The sequence below is a fragment of the Mustela lutreola genome, chromosome 1, assembly GCF_030435805.1.
Source record: "Mustela lutreola isolate mMusLut2 chromosome 1, mMusLut2.pri, whole genome shotgun sequence".
NCBI lineage: Eukaryota > Metazoa > Chordata > Mammalia > Carnivora > Mustelidae > Mustela > Mustela lutreola.
The window spans coordinates 139,675,118-139,691,713 of record NC_081290.1 but is presented as its reverse complement, the minus strand read 5'-3'; the positions used below and the strand labels follow the sequence as shown (position 1 = coordinate 139,691,713).

Here is a 16,596-nt window from a genome sequence, read left to right as displayed (position 1 = left end):
CACTAAATGGCATTTTTTGGGAAGAATGGAAGTTGTCAGTTTTATTACAGTCCAATTTATTTAGTCCTTTTCTATATAGTTTAATTTATAGTGTTTTTTGTATCCTGTTTAAAAAAAAATCCTAAGGTCATGATAATTTTCTTCTTTTGTTAATTTCTAAAAGCTTTATTGTTTAATTTTCAAATTTAGACCTGCAGCTTATCTCATAAAGATGTTTCTGTATGGCATGAAGAGGAATCATTTTATGTTTTCTGATTTGGTATCTAGTTGACCCTTCCTCATTTATTTAAAAAACCGTCCTTTCCCACAGCTCTGTTATGCTATTTTTATTGCAAAATGACTATCTATATATGTATTTCAGAACACTTAAATTATTCCATTGATTTCTATGTTTTTACTATTATGGTACTTCTTAACTGTAAGTTTTTAAGTCTTGATACCCAGTAGATCAAGTTTTCCCATCTTGCAAATTCAAGAGAGATCTGGCTAGTTTTTACCCCTTTTCATTTCCATATAAATGTTAGAGTAGGCTTCTCAAAATATGTTGTTTACTTCTTTAGGATTAAATTGAATATTCACTCTTCTAGTCCGTGAATATTTATATCCTCACATTTTTCTAGATCTTTTATTTCTTCTCAACAGCAGGTTATAGTTTTCTGTATAGAAGTATTTTAAAAACTTGTTAGTTAATTCTAAAAATTTTATACGTTTTGATGCCACTGTTTTGTTCATCTCTTGAAATTTTATTTTATAATTGTGGCTCATGTATAAAAGTAGAAATATAATTCACTTTTGTATATTGACTTTATATTCAGCAGCTATGCTAAGTTCATTCATTAATTCTAGTAAAGTATCTGTAGTTTCTGTTGATATTTTGTAAATACATGATACTGTGTTAAAACAGTTTTATGTTTTCTGATTCTTATGCTAAGTCTTCCAATAGAATCTTGATTATAGAAGTGCCATGTTCTTAACTCAAGTCTTTTTTGAAAATATCCATTATCAGAATAAGGTATTCTTTTCTAGTCTTGTTTTATGAAGAGTAATGAAATGTATCACTCTTTTTCTTAACCAATTAAGATGATTGTATGATTTTTCTTCATTATATTATTGTTGCAAATACCAATGATTGATTTTAAACAAGTTTATCAGCATTTTCACTTTTTTTATTGTTACATGCCTTATAAGTTAAGGATTTCGTTTGTGATTTTCTGATTGTAAGTGAATTCCATTGTCATATTCTTTTGGCCATTTAGATTTCCTTCTTTATAAATTCTATTTATATTCTTTGCTGTTTTATGTTGCATTGCCTGTATTTTTCATGTGAATTTTTATCTGTTGTAGATTACTTTTATCAAGTATATCATCATAGCCTTTTTCCACATGCTCCGAATTCACTTATGATGCTTTTTTTAGGTCATGCATATTTTTAAAAAAATTTCCATGCAAGTATATCTTTTTGTTTATATATTTTCAATTTTCTTTAGTGGGTAAAAGTTTTCCCAAATTTTTAAATCAGGTTGATAGACAACATATGCGTGTATGTGAGTGTGAATGGGCATGCACACATGTGTAAGACATTTAATCTAATTGGAAATCTAACAATTTTCTGGATTATTGTTTGATAATTATTTCAAACAAATTTTAAGCTCATTTTATATAACTGGGTATTTTGATTAGAATTGTATTAAATTTATATATTGATTTTTAGAATAATTTTTATGCTACTAAATTCAGGAGTTTGTTTATCTTTGCACTAATCTTATATTGTGTTTATCAGTAATATTTTGTTTTATTCATTTAAGTTCTTAAAGGCTCTTTTTTGTAAAATGTTGCCTTTTTTAAACCATCCATTTATTTATTTATTTCCATTTGAATTCAGTAAATTAACATATTATCTATTAGTTTGAGCTCAGTGATTCATTAGTCTTATATAATACCCAGTGCTCTTTACATCAGATGCCCTCCTTAATGTCTACCACCCAGTTACCCTGTTCCCCCAGTACCCCTCAGTTTGTTTTCTGTGATTAATGTCTCTTAGGGTTTGTATCCTTCTCTGATTTCGACTTGTTCTATTTTTCCTTCCTTCCCCTATGATCCTCTGTATTCTTTTTTTTTTTAACTTTTAAAGTACTGTTTATTAGGGATTAAAAACATTCAAAATGGTCATTTTATTATTTTACAGATACCCTACAAAGGCATTTAATCTGAGAGAAGTAAAATCAGAAAAAATAATTTTTTCTTAGAAATAACAATTTTTTTAAATTTACTTATTTATTTTTATAAACATATATTTTTATCCCCAGGGGTACAGGTCTGTGAATCGCCAGGTTTACACACTTCACAGCACTCACCCCAGCACATACCCTCCCCAGTGTCCATAACCCCACCCACTTTCTGAACCCCCCTCCCCTCTAGCAACCCTCAGTTTGTTCTGTGAGTTTACGGGTCACTTATGGTTTGTCTCCCTCCCAATCCCATCTTGTTTCATTGATTCTTCTCCTACCCCCTTAACCCCCCATGTTGCATCTCCACTTCCTCATATCAGGGAGATCATATGATAGTTTTTTTTCTCCAATTGACTTACTTCGCTAAGCATCATACCCTCTAGTTCCATCCACATCATTGCAAATGGCAAGATTTCATTTCTTTTGATGGCTGCATAGTATTCCATTGTGTATATATACTACATCTTCTTTATCCATTCATCTGTTGATGGACATCTAGATTCTTTCCATAGTTTGGCTATTGTAGACATTGCTGCTATAAACATTCGGGTGCGAGTGCCCCTTCGGATCACTATGTTTGTATCTTTAGGGTAAATACCCAGTAGTGCAGTTGCTGGGTCATAGGGTAGCTCTATTTTCAACATTTTGAGGAACCTCCATGCTGTTTTCCAGAGTGACTGCACCAGCTTGCATTCCCACCAACAATGTAGGAGGGTTCCCCTTTCTCCACATCCTCGCCAGCATCTGTCATTTCCTGACTTGTTAATTTTAGCCATTCTGACTGGTGTGAGGTGATATCTCATTGTGGTTTTGATTTGTATTTCCCTCATGCCGAGTGATTTGGAGCACTTTTTCATGTGTCTGTTGGCCATCTGGATGTCTTCTTTGCAGAAATGTCTGTTCATGTCCTCTGCCCATTTCTTGATTGGATTATTTGTTCTTTGGTGTTGAGTTTGCTTAGTTCCTTAGATTTTGGAAATTAGCCCTTTATCTGATATGTCATTTGCAAATATCTTCTCCCATTCTGTCAGTTGTCTTTTGGTTTTGTTAACTGATGATCTTGATGAAATACCAATAATTCATTTTTGCCCTTGCTTCCCTTGCCTTTGGTGATGTTCCTAAGAAGATGTTGCTGCGGCTGAGGTCGAAGTGGTTGCTGCCTGTGTTCTCCTCAAGGATTGTGATGGATTCCTTTCTCACATTGAGGTCCTTCATCCATTTTGAGTCTATTTTCATGTGTGGTATAAGGAAATGGTCCAATTTCATTTTTATGCATGTGGCTGTCCAATTCTCCCAACACCATTTGTTGAAAAGGCTATCTCTTTTCCATTGGACATTCTTTGCTGCTTTGTCGAAGATTAGTTGACCATAGAGTTGAGGGTCTATTTCTGGGCTCTCTATTCTGTTCCATTGATCTTTGTGTCTGTTTTTGTGCCAGTACCATGCTGTCTTGATGATGACAGCTTTGTAATAGAGCTTGAAATCTGGAATTGTGATGCCACCAACTTTCGCTTTCTTTTTCAATATTCTTTTGGCTATTCGAGGTCTTCTCTAGTTCCATATAAATTTCAAGATTATTTGTTCAATTTCTTTGAAAAAAAATGGATGGTATTTTGATAGGAATTGCATTAAATGTGTAGATTGCTTTAGGTAGCATAGACATTTTCACAATATTTATTCTTCCAATCCAGGAGCATGGAACATTTTTCCATTTCTTTGTGTCTTCCTCAGTTTCTTTCATGAATACTTTATAGTTTTCTGGGTATAGATTCTTGGCCTCTTTGGTTAGGTTTATTCCTAGGTATCTTATAGTTTGGGGTGTAATTGTAAATGGAATTGACTCCTTAATTTCTCTTTTTTCTGTCTTGTTGCTGGTGTAGAGAAATGCAACTGATGTCTGTGCATTGATTTTATATCTTGACACTTACTGAATTCCTGTACAAGTTCTAGCAGTTTTGGAGTGGAGTCTTTTGGGTTTTCCACATATAGTATCATATCATCTGCGAAAAGTGATAGTTTGACTTCTTCTTTGCCAATTTGGATGCCTTTAATTTCCTTTGTTGTCTGATTGCTGAGGCTAGCACTTTTAGTATTATGTTGAATAGCAGTGGTGATAATGGACATCCCTGCCATGTTCCTGACCTTAGCGGAAAACCTTTCAGTTTTTCTCCATTGGGAATGATATTTGCAGTGGGTATTTCATAGATGGCTTTGATAATATTGAGGTATGTGCCCTCTATCCCTACACTTTGAAGAGTTTTGATCAGGAAGGGATGCTGTACTTTGTCAGATGCTTTTTCAGCATCTATTGAGAGTATCATATGGTTCTTGTTCTTTCTTTTATTAATGTGTTGTATCACATTGATTGATTTGTGGATGTTGAACCAACCTTGCAGCCCTGGAATAAATCCCACTTGGTTGTGGTGAATAATTCTTTTAATGTACTGTTGAATCCTATTGGCTAGTATTTGGTGAGAATTTTCGCATCTGTGTTCATCAAGGATATTCGTCTGTAGTTCTCTTTTTTGATGGGATCCTTGTCTGATTTTGGGATCAAGGTGATGCTGGCCTCATAAAATGAGTTTGGAAGTTTTCCTTCCATTGGTATTTTTTGGAACAGTTTCAGGAGAATAGGAATTAGTTCTTCTTTAAATGTTTGGTAGAATTCCCCTGGAAAGCCGTCTGGCCCTGGGCTTTTGTTTGTTTGGAGATTTTTAATGACTGTTTCAATCTCCTTACTGGTTATGGGTCTGTTCAGATTTTCTGTTTCTTTCTGTTTCAGTTGTGGTAGTTTATATGGAATGCATCCATTTCTTCCAGATTGTCAAATTTGTTGGCGTAGAGTTGCTCATAGTATGTTCTTATAATTATTTGTATTTCTTTGGTGTTTGTTGTGATCTCTCCTCTTTCATTCATGATTTTATTTATTTGGGTCCTTTCTCTTTTCTTTTTGATAAGTCTGCCCAGGGGTTTATCAATCTTATTAATTCTTTCAAAGAACCAGCTCCTAGTTTCGTTGATTTGTTCTATTGTATTTTTGGTTTCTTTTTTTTTTTTTTTTTTTTAGATTTTATTTATTCTTTTATTTGAGAGAGAGAAGGAAGCGGGCTCCCTGCTGAGCAGAGAGCACGATGTGGGGCTCGATCCCAGGACCCGGAGATCATGACCTGAGCTGAAGGCAGAGGCTTTAACCCACTGAGCCACCCAGGCGACCCTGTTTTTTTGGTTTCTATTTCATTGATTTCTGCTCTGATCTTTATGATTTCTCTTCTCCTGCTGGGCTTAGGGTTTCCTTTCTTGTTCTTTCTCCAGCTCCTTTAGGTGTAGGTTTAGGTTGTGTACTTGAGACCTTTGTTTCTTGAGAAAGGGGCCTGTACCACTATATATTTTCCTCTCAGGACTGCCTCTGTTGTGTCCCACAGATTTTGAACCATTGTGTTTTCATTATCATTTGTTTCCATGAATTTTTTCAATTCTTCTTTAATTTCCTGGTTGACCCATTCATTCTTTAAAAGGATGCTGTTTAGTCCCATGTATTTGGGTTCTTTTCAGATTTCCTCTTGTGATTGAGTTCTAGCTTCAGAGCATTGTGGTCTGAAAATATGCAGGGAATGATCCCAATCTTTTGATACCGGTTGAGACCTGATTTAGGGCCAAGGATGTGATCTATTCTGCAGAATGTTCCATGTGCACTAGAGAACAATGTGTATTCTGTTGCTTTGGGATGAAATGTTCTGAATATATCTGGGATGTCCATCTGGTCCAGTGTGTCTTTTAAGGCCTTTATTTCCTTGTTGATCTTTTGCTTGAATGATCTGTCCATTTCAGTGAGGGGAGTGTTAAAGTCCCCTATTATTATTGTATTATTGTTGATGTGTTTCTTTGATTTTGTTATTAATTGGTTTATATAGTTGGCTGCTCCCACGTTAGGGGCATAGATATTTAAAATTGTTAGATCTTCTTGTTGGACAGATCCTTTGAGTATGACATAGTGTCCTTCCTCATCTCTTATTATAGTCTTTGGCTTAAAATCTAATTGATCTGATATAAAGATTGCCACCCCTGCTTTCTTCTGATGTCATTAGCATGGTAAATTGTTTCCACCCCCTCACTTTGAATCTGGAGTTGTCTTCAAGTCTAAAACGAGTTTCTTGTAGGCAACATAGAGATGGATTTTGTTTTTTTTATCCATTCTGATACCCTGTGTCTTTTGATTGGGGTATTTAGCCCATTAACATTCAGGGTAACTGTTGAGAGTTATGAATTTAGTGCCATTGTATTCCCTGTAAGGTGACTGTTACTGTATATTGTCTCTGTTCCTTTCTGATCTACTACTTTTAGGATCTCTCTTTACTTAGAGGACCCCTTTCAATATTTCCTGTAGAGCTGGTTTGGTGTTTGCAAATTCTTTCAGTTTTTGTTTGTCCTGGTAGCTTTTTATCTCTCCTTCTATTTTCAATGATAGCCTAGCTGGATATAGTATTCTTGGCTGCAGGTTTTTCTCGTTTAGTGCTCTGTCTGTATTGTTTCTTAAATTCCACCTGTGAGTGAGATCTCATAATAATTGTCTTTCTCTGATTGACTTATTTCACTTAGCATAATACTCTGCTGTTCCATCCATATCGTTGCAAGTGGCAAGATTTCATTTTTTTTTTAAAGATTTCATTTTTTGATGGCTGAGTAATATTCCATTGTGTATATATACCACATCTTCTTTAAACATTCATCTGTCTACAGACATCTGAACTCTTTCCATAGTTTGACTATTGTGGATATCGCTGCTATAAACATTGGTGTGCAGGTGCCCTTTTGGATCACTACATTTGCATCTTTGTGGTAAATACCTAGTAGTGTGATTGCTGGTTGTAGGGTAACTCTATTTTCAACTTTCTGAGGAATTTCAATACTGTTTTCCAGAGTGGCTGCACCATCTTGCATTCCCACCAGTAGTGTAGGAGGGTTCCTCTTTCTCCGCATCATTGCCAACATCTCATTTCCTAACTTACTAATTGAAACCATTCTGATGTGTGTGAGGTGGCATCTCATTGTGGTTTTGATTTGTATTTTCCTAATGCTGAGTGATGTTGAGCATTTTTCATCTATCTGTTGATCATTTGCATGTTGCCTTTAGAGAAATATCTGTTCATCTCTTCTGTCCATTTCTTGATTGGCTTATTCGTTCTTTGGGTGTTGAGTTTGATAATTTCTTTGTAGATTTTTAGATACTGGCCCTTTATCTGATAAGAAATTTTCAAATATCTTTTCCTATTCTTTCGTTGTCTCTTGTTGACTGTTTCCTTGACTGTGCAAAAGCTTTTTATTTTGAAGTCCCAATAGTTCATTTTTTCCCTTGCTCCCCTTGCCTTTGGCAGTGTTTCTAGGAAGAAGTTGCTCTGACTGAGGTCAAAGAGGTTGCTGCCTGTGTTCTCCTCAAGGATTTTGATGGATTCCTGTCTCACATTGCGGTCTTTCATCCATGTTGAGTTCATTTTTGTATATGGTGTAAGAAAGTGATCCAGTTTCATGCTTCTGTATGTGGGTGTCCAATTTTCCCAGCAGCATTGTTGAAGGGACTATCGTTTTTTCATTAGATATCCTTTCCTGCATTGTCAAAGATTAGTTGACTGTAGAGTTGAGAATCTATTTCTGGCCTCTCTGTTCTGTTCCATTGAATATGTATCTTTTTTTGTGCCAGTTTCATATTGTCTTTGTAGTAGAGCTTGAAGTGTGGCATTGTGATGTCCCCAGCTTTACTTTTCTTTTTCAACATTCCTTTCACTATTTGAAGTCTTCTCTGGTTCCATACAAATTTTAGGATTGTTTTTTTCCAGCTCTGTGAAAAAAGTTGATGGTATATTGATAAGAATTGCATTAAATGTATAGATTGCTCTAGGTAGTTTAACAGTATTTGTTCTTCTTATCAATGAGCATAGAACATTTCCATTTCTTTGTGTCTTCCTCAATTTCTTTCATGAGTGTTCTGTAGTTTTCAGAGTAGAGATCTTTTACCTCTTTGGCTAGGTTTATTCCAAAGTATGCTAAGGTTTTTGGTGAGTTATAAATGGGATCAATTCCTTAATGTCTCTTGCTTCTCTCTCATTGTTATTGAATAGAAATGCAAGTGATTTCTGTGCACTGATTTTTATATCTTGCCACTTTGCTGAATTACTATACGAGTTCTAGAAATTTTGAGCTGGAGTCTTTTGGGTTTTCCATGTAGAGTATCATGTTTTCTGCAAAGAGTGAGAGTTTGGCTTCTTACTTTGCTGATTCAGATGCCTTTTATTTCTTTTTATTATCTGATTGCTCAGGCTAGGACTTCCAGTCTATCTTGAACAATAGTGGTGAGAGTGGGCATCCCTGTTGTGTTCCTGACTTTAAGGGAAAAGCTCTCAGTTTTCCCCCACTGATAATGACAAATTATAAATCACTGGGCTTTTTATATATGGCTTTTATGATAGTGAGATATGTTCCCTCTATTGATACACTTTGAAGAGTTTTAGTCAAGAAAGGATGCTATATTTTATCAAATGCTTTTTTTTTTGCATCAATGGAGAGGATCATATGGTTCTTGTCTTTTATAAATGTGATCTATCATGTTGATTGATTTGTGAATGGGGTATCCCAGGAATAAATGTTAGTTGGTCATGGTGAACAATGCTTCTAATATGCTGTTGGATACTGTTCTCTAGTATTTTGGTAACAAGTTTTTCATCCATGTTCATCAGAGATACTGGTCTGTAATTCTCCTTTTTGGTGGGGTCTTTGGTTTTGGGATCAAGGTGAGGCTGGCCTCATAGAAAGAGTTTGGAGGTTTTCCTTCCATTTCTGATTTTTGTAACAGCTTCAGAAAAATATGTTTTTTTAAATGTTTGGTAGAATTCCCCTAGGAAGCCATCCAGCCCTGGACTCTTGTCTGTTGGGAGATTTTTTTTTATTACTGCTTCAGTTTCCTTGCTTGTTATTGATCAGTCTGTTCAAGTTTTCTATTTCTTTCTGTTTCTGTCTTGGTAGTTTATACATTTCTAGGAATGCATCCATTTCTTCCACACTGCCTAGTTTGTTGGCATGTAGTTGGCTCATAATATGTTCTTATAATAGGGACGCCTGGGTGGCTCAGTTGGTTAAGGCATTGCCTTCGGTTCAGGTCATGATCCCAGCATCCTGGGATCGAGTCCCACATCGGGCTCCTTGCTCATCAGCGAGCCTGCTTCTCTCTTTGCCTCTGCCTGCCACTCTGCCTGCTTGTGCACTCTCTCTCTCTCTCTCTCTCTCTCTCTCTCTCAAATATTCAAATAAATAAAATCTTCAAAAAAAAAAATGTTCTTGGGGCACCTGGTGGCTCAGGTTAAGTCACTGCCTCTGCCTTCAGCTCAGGTCATGATCCCAGGGTCCTGGGATCAAGCCCCACATCAGGCTCTCTGCTCAGTGGGGAGTCTGCTTCCCCCTCTCTCCCTGCCTGCCTCTCTGCCTACTTGTCATCTCTCTCTTTCACTATATTAACTAACTAAATAAAACCTTTTAAAATTTTTAAAAAATATATGTTCTTATAAATTATATTTTTTCAGTGTTGGTTGTGATATCTCCTTTTTCATTCATGATTTTATTTATTGGGGCCATTTCTCTTTTCTTTTTTACTAATCTGGCCAGGGGGTTATCAATCTTATTCTTTCAGATAACTGGCTCCTAGTTTCATTGATCTGTCTACTGGTCTTTTGGTTTCTATTTTGTTTATTTCTGCTCTCATCTTTATTAATTCTCTTCTCTTGCTGTGTCTAGGCTTCATTTGGTATTCTTTCTCCAGGTCCTTTAGGTGTGGTTAGGTTGTGTATTTCAGACCTTTCTTGTTTCCTGAGAAAGGCTTGTATTGCTATATACTTTCCTCTTCAGATGGCCTTTGCGGCATCCCAAAGGTTTTGACCAGCTGTGTTTTCATTTTCATTTATTTCCATGAGTTTTTCAAATTTCTTTAATTTCCTGCCAGACAGATTCATTCCTAGGATGGTCTTTAACATCCATAAATTTGAGTTCTTTCCAAATTTTCTCTTGAGATTGAGTTCAAGTTTCAAATCAATGTGGTCTGAAAATATGCAGGGAATGATCCCAGTCTTTTGGTACCAGTTGAGACCTGTTAGGTGACCCAGTATCTGATCTATTCTGGAGAATGTTCCATATACACTCGAGAAGAATGTGTATTCTGTTTCTTTGGGATGGAATGCTCTGTGAAGTCTGGAATATCTGTGAAGTACATCTGGTCCAGTGTGTCATTCAAAGTCCTTGGTTCCTTGTTGATCTTCCTCTTAGATGATCTCTCTATTGCAGTAAGTGGGGTGTTAAAGTCCCTTACTATTATTGTATCATTTAATGTGTTTCTTTAATTTAGCTATTACTTCGGTTATGTAATTGGCTGCTTCAATATTAGGGCATGAATGTTTACAACTGCTAGAATTTCTTGTTGGATTTCCTTTAATTATGATACCGTGTCCTTCCTTATCTCTTATTATAGTCTTTGCTTTAAAATCTAATTTTTCTGGTATAAAGATTTCTTTTGCTGCTCATTAGCATGATAGTTTTCTGCCCCCTCACTCTCTATCTGGAGGTGTCTTTGGGTCTAAAATGAGTCTTTTGAAGACAGTATATTGATGTTCTTGCTTTTTTTTTTATCTGATATGATATCCTGTGTTTTTTGACTGGGACATTTAGCCCCTTTACATTCAGAGTAACTATTCAAAGATAATAATTTAGTACCTATGAATTTTAATACCTATAAAGTCACTGTTTCTGTATATCGTCTCTGTTCCTTTCTGGTCTCTGTTACTTTTGGGCTCTCTCTTTGCTTAAAGGATCCCTTTTCATATTTCTCGCAGAGCTGGCTTAGTGACTACAGATTTTTTTAGTTTTTGTTTGTCCTGGAAGCTTTTTATCTTCATCTATTTTGAAAGACATCCTTGCTGGGTAGTGTTCTTGACGGCATATTTTTCCCATGTAGCACCGTGAATATATCATGCCAATCCTCTCTGACTTTCCAAGTCCCTGTGGATAGGTCTTCCACCAATCTAATGTTTCTACCCTTGTAGGTTATGGGCCTCTGATTCCAAGCTGCTTTCAGCATTTTCTCTTTGTTTCTGAGCTTTTCAAGCTTCACTATTGTGTATAAAGGCATTGACCTATTTTTATTGATTTTGAGGAGTGTTCTCTGTGCCTTGTGAACTTGAATGCTTGTTTCCTTCCCCAGATTAGGGGAGTTTTCTGCTATAATTTGCTCTAATATACCTTCTGCTCCCTTCTCTATTTTTCCTCTTCTCCTGGGATTCTAGTTATTCTAATATTGTTTTGCTTTATGGTGTCACTTATCTCTCAAATTCTCCCCATCGTGATCCAGTGGTTTTTTATCTCTCTTTTTTCTCAATTTTTTTATTTTCAATCATTTGGTCTTCTATATCACTTAATTCTCTCTTCTGCCTCATTTGTCCTAACAGATACTCCATTCTTGATTGTATCTCATTAATAGCCTCTTTTATTTTGATCTGATTAGATCTTAGTTCTTTTCTACCTCCAGAATGGGATTCTATAGTGTCTTCTCTGCTTTCTTCAAGCCCAGCTAATATCTTTATAGTCATTATTCTGAACCTTAGTTCTGACATCTTACTTACATCTATACTGATTTAGGTCACCGGCAATCAGTACTGCCTCTTGTTTTCCTTTTTGAGGTGAGTTTTACCATCTTGTCCTTCTGTGCATAGATGAACCAAATACTAAAATGGCAACAACAACCCCAGAGGAATATACGCCAAACAAATCAGAAGAGACCTATAACCAAAAAAGAGAGAAAGAATATAATCAGACAGGTGAACAGAACAAAGTAATACACTGCTGTTTATATTTTGGTCTGTTTGTTAGAAAACTAAATCCCAAAATTGTAAAGAAAGAGGAACTTATATAGGTACAAAAATAAAATACACTGAAAGGATAGAATGTAACAATAAAAATCAAAATTAAAAGACAAAAAAAAGGAACAAATATAAACAGATAGCCAGAACAGAGCAATACACTATATCTTGGGTGTGCTTTGATCTGTTTGTCAGAAGAGACTGCTTCTCAAAATTGTAAAGAAAGGAAAATATATATATATATATACACACAAAAATAAAATTAAATACAATAAAAGGATAGAATGTAACTGTAAACATGAAGTTTTTTAAGATTTAAAAAATGAGTTGATAAAATAAGAAAATTGGTTGAAAACAAAAGAGAAAAAAAATTAAAATTGGAAGACTTATAAGAAGGAATCGTGAGAAAAACACCATGATTTCTATATATTATTTCACCCTGCACTGGAATTTTGCAGTTCAATGTGATCAGTAAATTTGGTCTTGGCTGGATGTTCTTGCTGATCTTCTGGGGGAGGGGCCTGTTGTACTGATTTTCAGGTTTCTTTGTCCTAGGCAGAGTTGCACCACCCATGCTAGGGGGCCAGGCCAAGTAAGCTGTGCTGGTTGCTCTATGTGGCTTTTGTTCCCTGAGGGCTCTCCACCCCCCAACTTTAGAAGATGAGAGTGAAAATGGCAGCCTCCTAGTCTCCAGCCCCAGGGCCCAAAGCTATCGCCCTCAACTCCTCAGTGTGCCCTTGGGGAAAGCAGTCCATTACTCTTGTCTCCCTGGTTTCCATCCATATTGCATGCTCACCCAGCTTGTGACTGTGCATTTCTTTCTTTTAAAAAAAATTTTTTTTTAAATATTTTATTTATTTGTCAGAGAGAGAGAGCACAAGAAGGGGGATGGCAGGCAGAGGGAGAGGCAGACTCCCTGCTGAGCAAGGAGCCGCATGTAGGACTTGATCCCAACTTGAGCCTAAGGCAGATGCTTAATAGACTGGCTACCCAGGTGCCCCATTACCAAGCATTTCTATCTCAGGCATGGGATCCTATTTTGAGTCTCCAATCCCTGTAGACTCCTGTAGTGCACAGCCATGCTTCTCCTCCTGGTAGAAGCAGGGGTGGAGGGCGTGTCTCACCATAGTTCTGCAGCTTCCTGGGCCCCTGCAGTTCGTAGTTTATGGCAGTCCCAAGCTGAAAGCTCATTCTGGGGCTCACTAATTGCAGCCGGCTTTCCCATTCAGATACCTGGGAACCCTTCCGCACTCAGGTACCCCTGTTCTTTCTGTGACCCTGGAGGTCCTGAAGTCACACTGTCCCACCTAAGATTCTGGCCACTTCACCACCTGAGCATTTTTCAGTCAGGATGTCCCTCACTAGAACAGACTTCTAAAAATTCTGATTTTGAGCTTTGCTGCCAAATCACTTTCTGGGGGTACCGGGTGGCTCAGTGAGTTAAGTGGCCGCCTTCAGCTCAGGTCATGATCTCAGAGTCCTGAGATGGAGCCCCACAGTGTGCTTCCTGCTCGATGGGGAGGCTGCTTTTCCCTGTCCCTCTGCCTGTTGCTCTGCCTACTTGTGCTTTCTATCTCTCTGTCAAATAAGTAAATAAAATTTTAAAACATGAAATTAAATAACAAAATTAAAATAAATCACTTCCTAGTAGCCAGCTTACGGAGGCTGTCTACCCCCATGCTTTAACTTCCCATATATTGCCTAAGTTCACTTCTCCGCACCTCCCATCCACCTTGCAGAAAGGGGCTGCTTTTCTATTTGTAGAATTGCAGCAATTCTTTCCTTACATCTCTGTTGAGTTCACAGGTGTTCAGAATGCTTTGATAGCTATCTAGCTGAATTCCTGGGACCAGACAAAACTAAGGTCTCCTAGTCCTCTGCCAAAATGGAAAACTGGTAAATTGATTCTTACACAATGCATGTATTTTTGTCTTTATAATGGATGACATATTTTTCCTGTTTCCCTTCTAAATTATTATTTCCGGTTAAAATAAAGCTATTCTTTCTTTCTATGTGTCTCTGTAAAATTTTATATGCAGATACCTCACTGAAGTATTTTTTTAAATATATAGTTTTCCCCCCGAGATCTTAGATCTTCCAGATGTGAGGGTTATATCATCAGTGATTAAAAACTAGTGTTTTTTTTTTTGGTCCAGTATTTATTCTGATTAGTTCTTTTTCTTCTTACTACATTCATAACTTGTTCTAAAGCAATCTTTAATAATGGTGCTAACTGGCATCCTTGTTCCTGATTTTAATACACATGATTTTATAGCTGAACACTTAGGCTGAATGAGCAAAAACACAGATGGGACCTCTGTCACAATTTGTTGATGAAGCTTGGTGTAGGGAAGATATTCAAAACATGAGCAACACTATAGTTTTGTTCTTGATTGATTAGGAAGAAGTAAGAGGTAATAGAACTCAAAAATACCTGTACACAACTTGTTTTCCTAAGGAAGTTTACTGAACTAGGTACGGTTCCTGGTATCCTACTGTTTTGATAGGATTGCAAGCAGCACAAAGCACCCACTTAGCTTCAGTGATAATGATTTGAAATTGATATCAGTAAGGAAGACTCTGCCTTTCCCCAACCATTTCAGCCACCTGTGTGCAGATATAATACACAGAAAATTGAATTAAAAGGTATTAGAATTTCTCCATGTGGGTAGCGTGAGTTAAAGATGTATCTGAGAAAGTGATTTTTTTAAAGATTTTACTTATTTATTTGTCAGAGAAAGAGAGCAAGCACACAAGCAGGGGAATCAGCAGGGAGAGGGAGAAGCAGACTCCCCTCTGAGCAAGGAGCCCAATGCTGGGCTCAGTCCCAGTACCCTGAGATCATGACCTGAGGTGAAGGCAAATGCTTAACTGACTGAGCCACCCAGGCATCCCGAAAAAGTGATTTTTAATGATGAACTTTAGATGGATTTTAATGAGGATGATGGTGGAGAGAAAACATAGTAGGATCAGGGCATTATAAGTTCTGGTAGGGTCATATTTCTTAAAGTTGGGATAGTAGAGGGAGAGAAGTGGAAAAAAAGATGTTAGAAATTAGAAGGTGGAATATTTAGCTTTGAAAATTTTGAGGAGCTCTAGTTAGTGACAAGCTCTCTAAGATATATGATCACTGGAGTGATTGAGGTAGGGTGAAGATAAAAATCATTGGAGAGGAATTGAGAGGCCCAGAGACTGGAAGGATTATTAATGGAGATCTGGCAATCAACTAAATTAGTTAAGACAGAATTAGTGCTGGGCAGATCTCCTGACTGGGAGTTAGAAAGTAATGTCTTCAAGGAATGAATGGGAATAGCCTATGTATCTTACAGATAACTGCAATGAATTGTTCTGAGGTAAATCCATTCTCTCGCGGCATAGGTTAAAAGTATAGGGAGTTTAGGGGAACTGGGTAGCTCGGTTGAGCATCCAGCTCTTGATTTCAACTCAGGTCATGATCTCAGGATCATAAGATTGGGCTCTGTGTTCAGCAGGGAATCTGCTGGAGATTCTCTCAGTCTCCCTTTCCCTCTGCCCTTCCCTCCCTTCTAAAATAAATAAATCCTTTTTTAAAAAAAGTATGGGAAGTTTCTGAGCAATTAGAAATAACTAGCAATTCCAGAAACAAAACAGTTAGTTAATGATTTAAAAAAATATTATGACACATGTGTGGTAGTTTCAATAAAAGGGAGAAGAAAGTAAATCATATGTTAATCATCCTAAATATCATTATGTATAGTTAAAATGAAATTTAGGGGATGCCTTGATGGCTCAGTCAGTTCAGTCTCTGCCTTCGTCTTGGGTCATGATCCCAGGGTCCTGGAATCAAGTCCTGCATTGGGTTCCTTGCTCAGTGGAGATCCTGCCTCTCCCTCTGCCTGCTGTTCCCTCTGCTTGTGCTCTCTTTCTCTCTGACAAAAAAATAAATAAAATATTTTTAAAAAATAATAAAATGAAGTTTAGCTGTCATATATCTTAATCATTTATCAACTTATAACAGAGCTTATTCAGAAACTGCCTGTTTTAAGAATGCAATTTCTAATTTTGCTGGAAACACCATTATAGGTAAAATTCAAGTTATTTTTGAGAATGTAGCATGATCATTCTTTTTTTTGTTGTTGTTTCAGAGACTTCTCCTGAAAGAGAGAGTTACAAACCTTTAATTACTGAAGAAGAAAAAGTAAAATATACTTCACTTGAAATGAATCCATCAGCTACTGTTAATTCTTCTGTTGAAACGAACAGTCCAGAGTTTAATGAAGCATCTTCACAGACGTCATTGAAGCCAGAAGGAAATGTGGATGGTATTTTAATAACTCAAAATGAGCTCTATTTAACTTGATAATACTTTAATTTCTTCTATATAAACAGGCCTTTATAAGCAGATCATCAGAATATGTGTAAATGTTTGGGTGATTCATCTCAAATTAGGTTCATTGTTTTTCTATGTTTAAGAGCTGGTCTGGATTTTTTAATGCTGC

At 36.6% G+C, this 16,596-nt stretch overlaps 1 protein-coding gene across 5 annotated transcripts in view; it reads left to right on the top strand.

Annotated features, from left to right (window-relative positions):
- Nucleotides 1–16,596, top strand: part of NEK1 (NIMA related kinase 1) — a 220,781-nt gene that overhangs the window by 165,044 nt on the left and 39,141 nt on the right. For all 5 annotated transcript variants that reach the window (XM_059175038.1, XM_059175054.1, XM_059175046.1 and 2 more), the window contains one exon: nucleotides 16,243–16,419. In XM_059175038.1, the coding sequence (XP_059031021.1) occupies nucleotides 16,243–16,419 (177 nt within the window). The remainder of the gene's footprint in view (nucleotides 1–16,242; nucleotides 16,420–16,596) is intronic.